The sequence below is a fragment of the Quercus robur genome, chromosome 12 (assembly GCF_932294415.1).
Source record: "Quercus robur chromosome 12, dhQueRobu3.1, whole genome shotgun sequence".
Taxonomy (NCBI): domain Eukaryota; kingdom Viridiplantae; phylum Streptophyta; class Magnoliopsida; order Fagales; family Fagaceae; genus Quercus; species Quercus robur.
In genome coordinates this window covers 31,093,723-31,094,811 of record NC_065545.1, presented here as the reverse complement: position 1 = coordinate 31,094,811, position 1,089 = coordinate 31,093,723, and the positions used below count along the sequence as shown (strand labels likewise).

The 1,089-nt window shown below is 34.7% G+C and overlaps 1 protein-coding gene across 1 annotated transcript; it reads right to left on the bottom strand.

Moving 5' to 3' along the window:
* Positions 1 to 324: 324 nt before the first annotated feature.
* LOC126708376 (uncharacterized) lies at positions 325 to 866 on the bottom strand. The gene is made up of 2 exons (XM_050408165.1): positions 452 to 866; positions 325 to 353 (listed from the first exon to the last, which is right to left on the bottom strand). Exons 1-2 carry the CDS (start codon positions 864 to 866, stop codon positions 325 to 327), a joined length of 444 nt encoding a protein of 147 aa, XP_050264122.1.
* Positions 867 to 1,089: the final 223 nt, after the last annotated feature.

Here is a 1,089-nt window from a genome sequence, read left to right as displayed (position 1 = left end):
AAACCTATATAGTAAGTTTCATTAGCTCACTTTGGGTGAATTATTCATATTAATAAGTATGAATTAGTAATTAATTTAAAATAAAAAATATAATAAAAAATTAACTAAATATTATTTAAGTGATATTTAGATATAAAAGGCCCCTTTAAAATTTTCGCCTTAGGCCTCAAGTTATCTTGGGCCAACCCTGTATACACGTGTAACTTAAGGTAAAAGGCTAGGGTTTTTTTAAAAGTTTTTCAAGGCCCATTTATTAACTTATGCCATCTCTCTTGGGCTTCTTATTCCATAGTATTTATCTTATTTTAATATCTCAGGGCCAAATCAAATAAATCCATTTAATTGTGGCCCTCCTATTTAATTTATGCATAAGAATTAAATTAGTATCAAAATTATGGGGTTTTACATCCTTCCCCTCTTAAAAAAATTTCGTCCTTGAAATTGTACATACCTTCATTAACGAACAACTTTGGATAGTTTGATTTCATCTCATCTTCTCGCTCCCAAGATGCCTCCTCTACTGTGTGATTCTTCCAAAGGACTTTAACCAATAATATGGTCTTGGTGTGTAGCACTTGATCCTTGCGGTCAAGAATTGGAATTGGGACTTCCTCATAAGTCAAGTTGTCTTTGATCTTGAGTGGCTCATAGTTCAAAACATGAGAAGGGTCTGGGATATACTTCCTTAGCATAGAAACATGAAACACATTATGCAGTCCTACAAGTGTAGGCAGTAAGGCGAACTCATAGGCAACTTTACCAATGCGTTTTAGGATCTCAAATGGACCAAAAAATCTGGGACTTAACTTCCCCTTCTCCCCAAATCTCATCACACCCTTCATCAGAGCAACTTTCAAGAATACCATATCTCAAACTTCAAATTCAACTTTCCTTCTCGAGTTGTAATAATAACTCTTTTGTTGACTTTGTGTTGTTTGCAATCTTTTACGAATCAAATCAATTTTCTCAAATGTCATTTGAATGATTTCTGGTCCCAACAATTGTCTCTCACCAACCTCTTCCCAACACAATGGGGGACCTGCACTTTCTACCATACAAATCCTCATAGGGAGCCATCTCAATACTAGA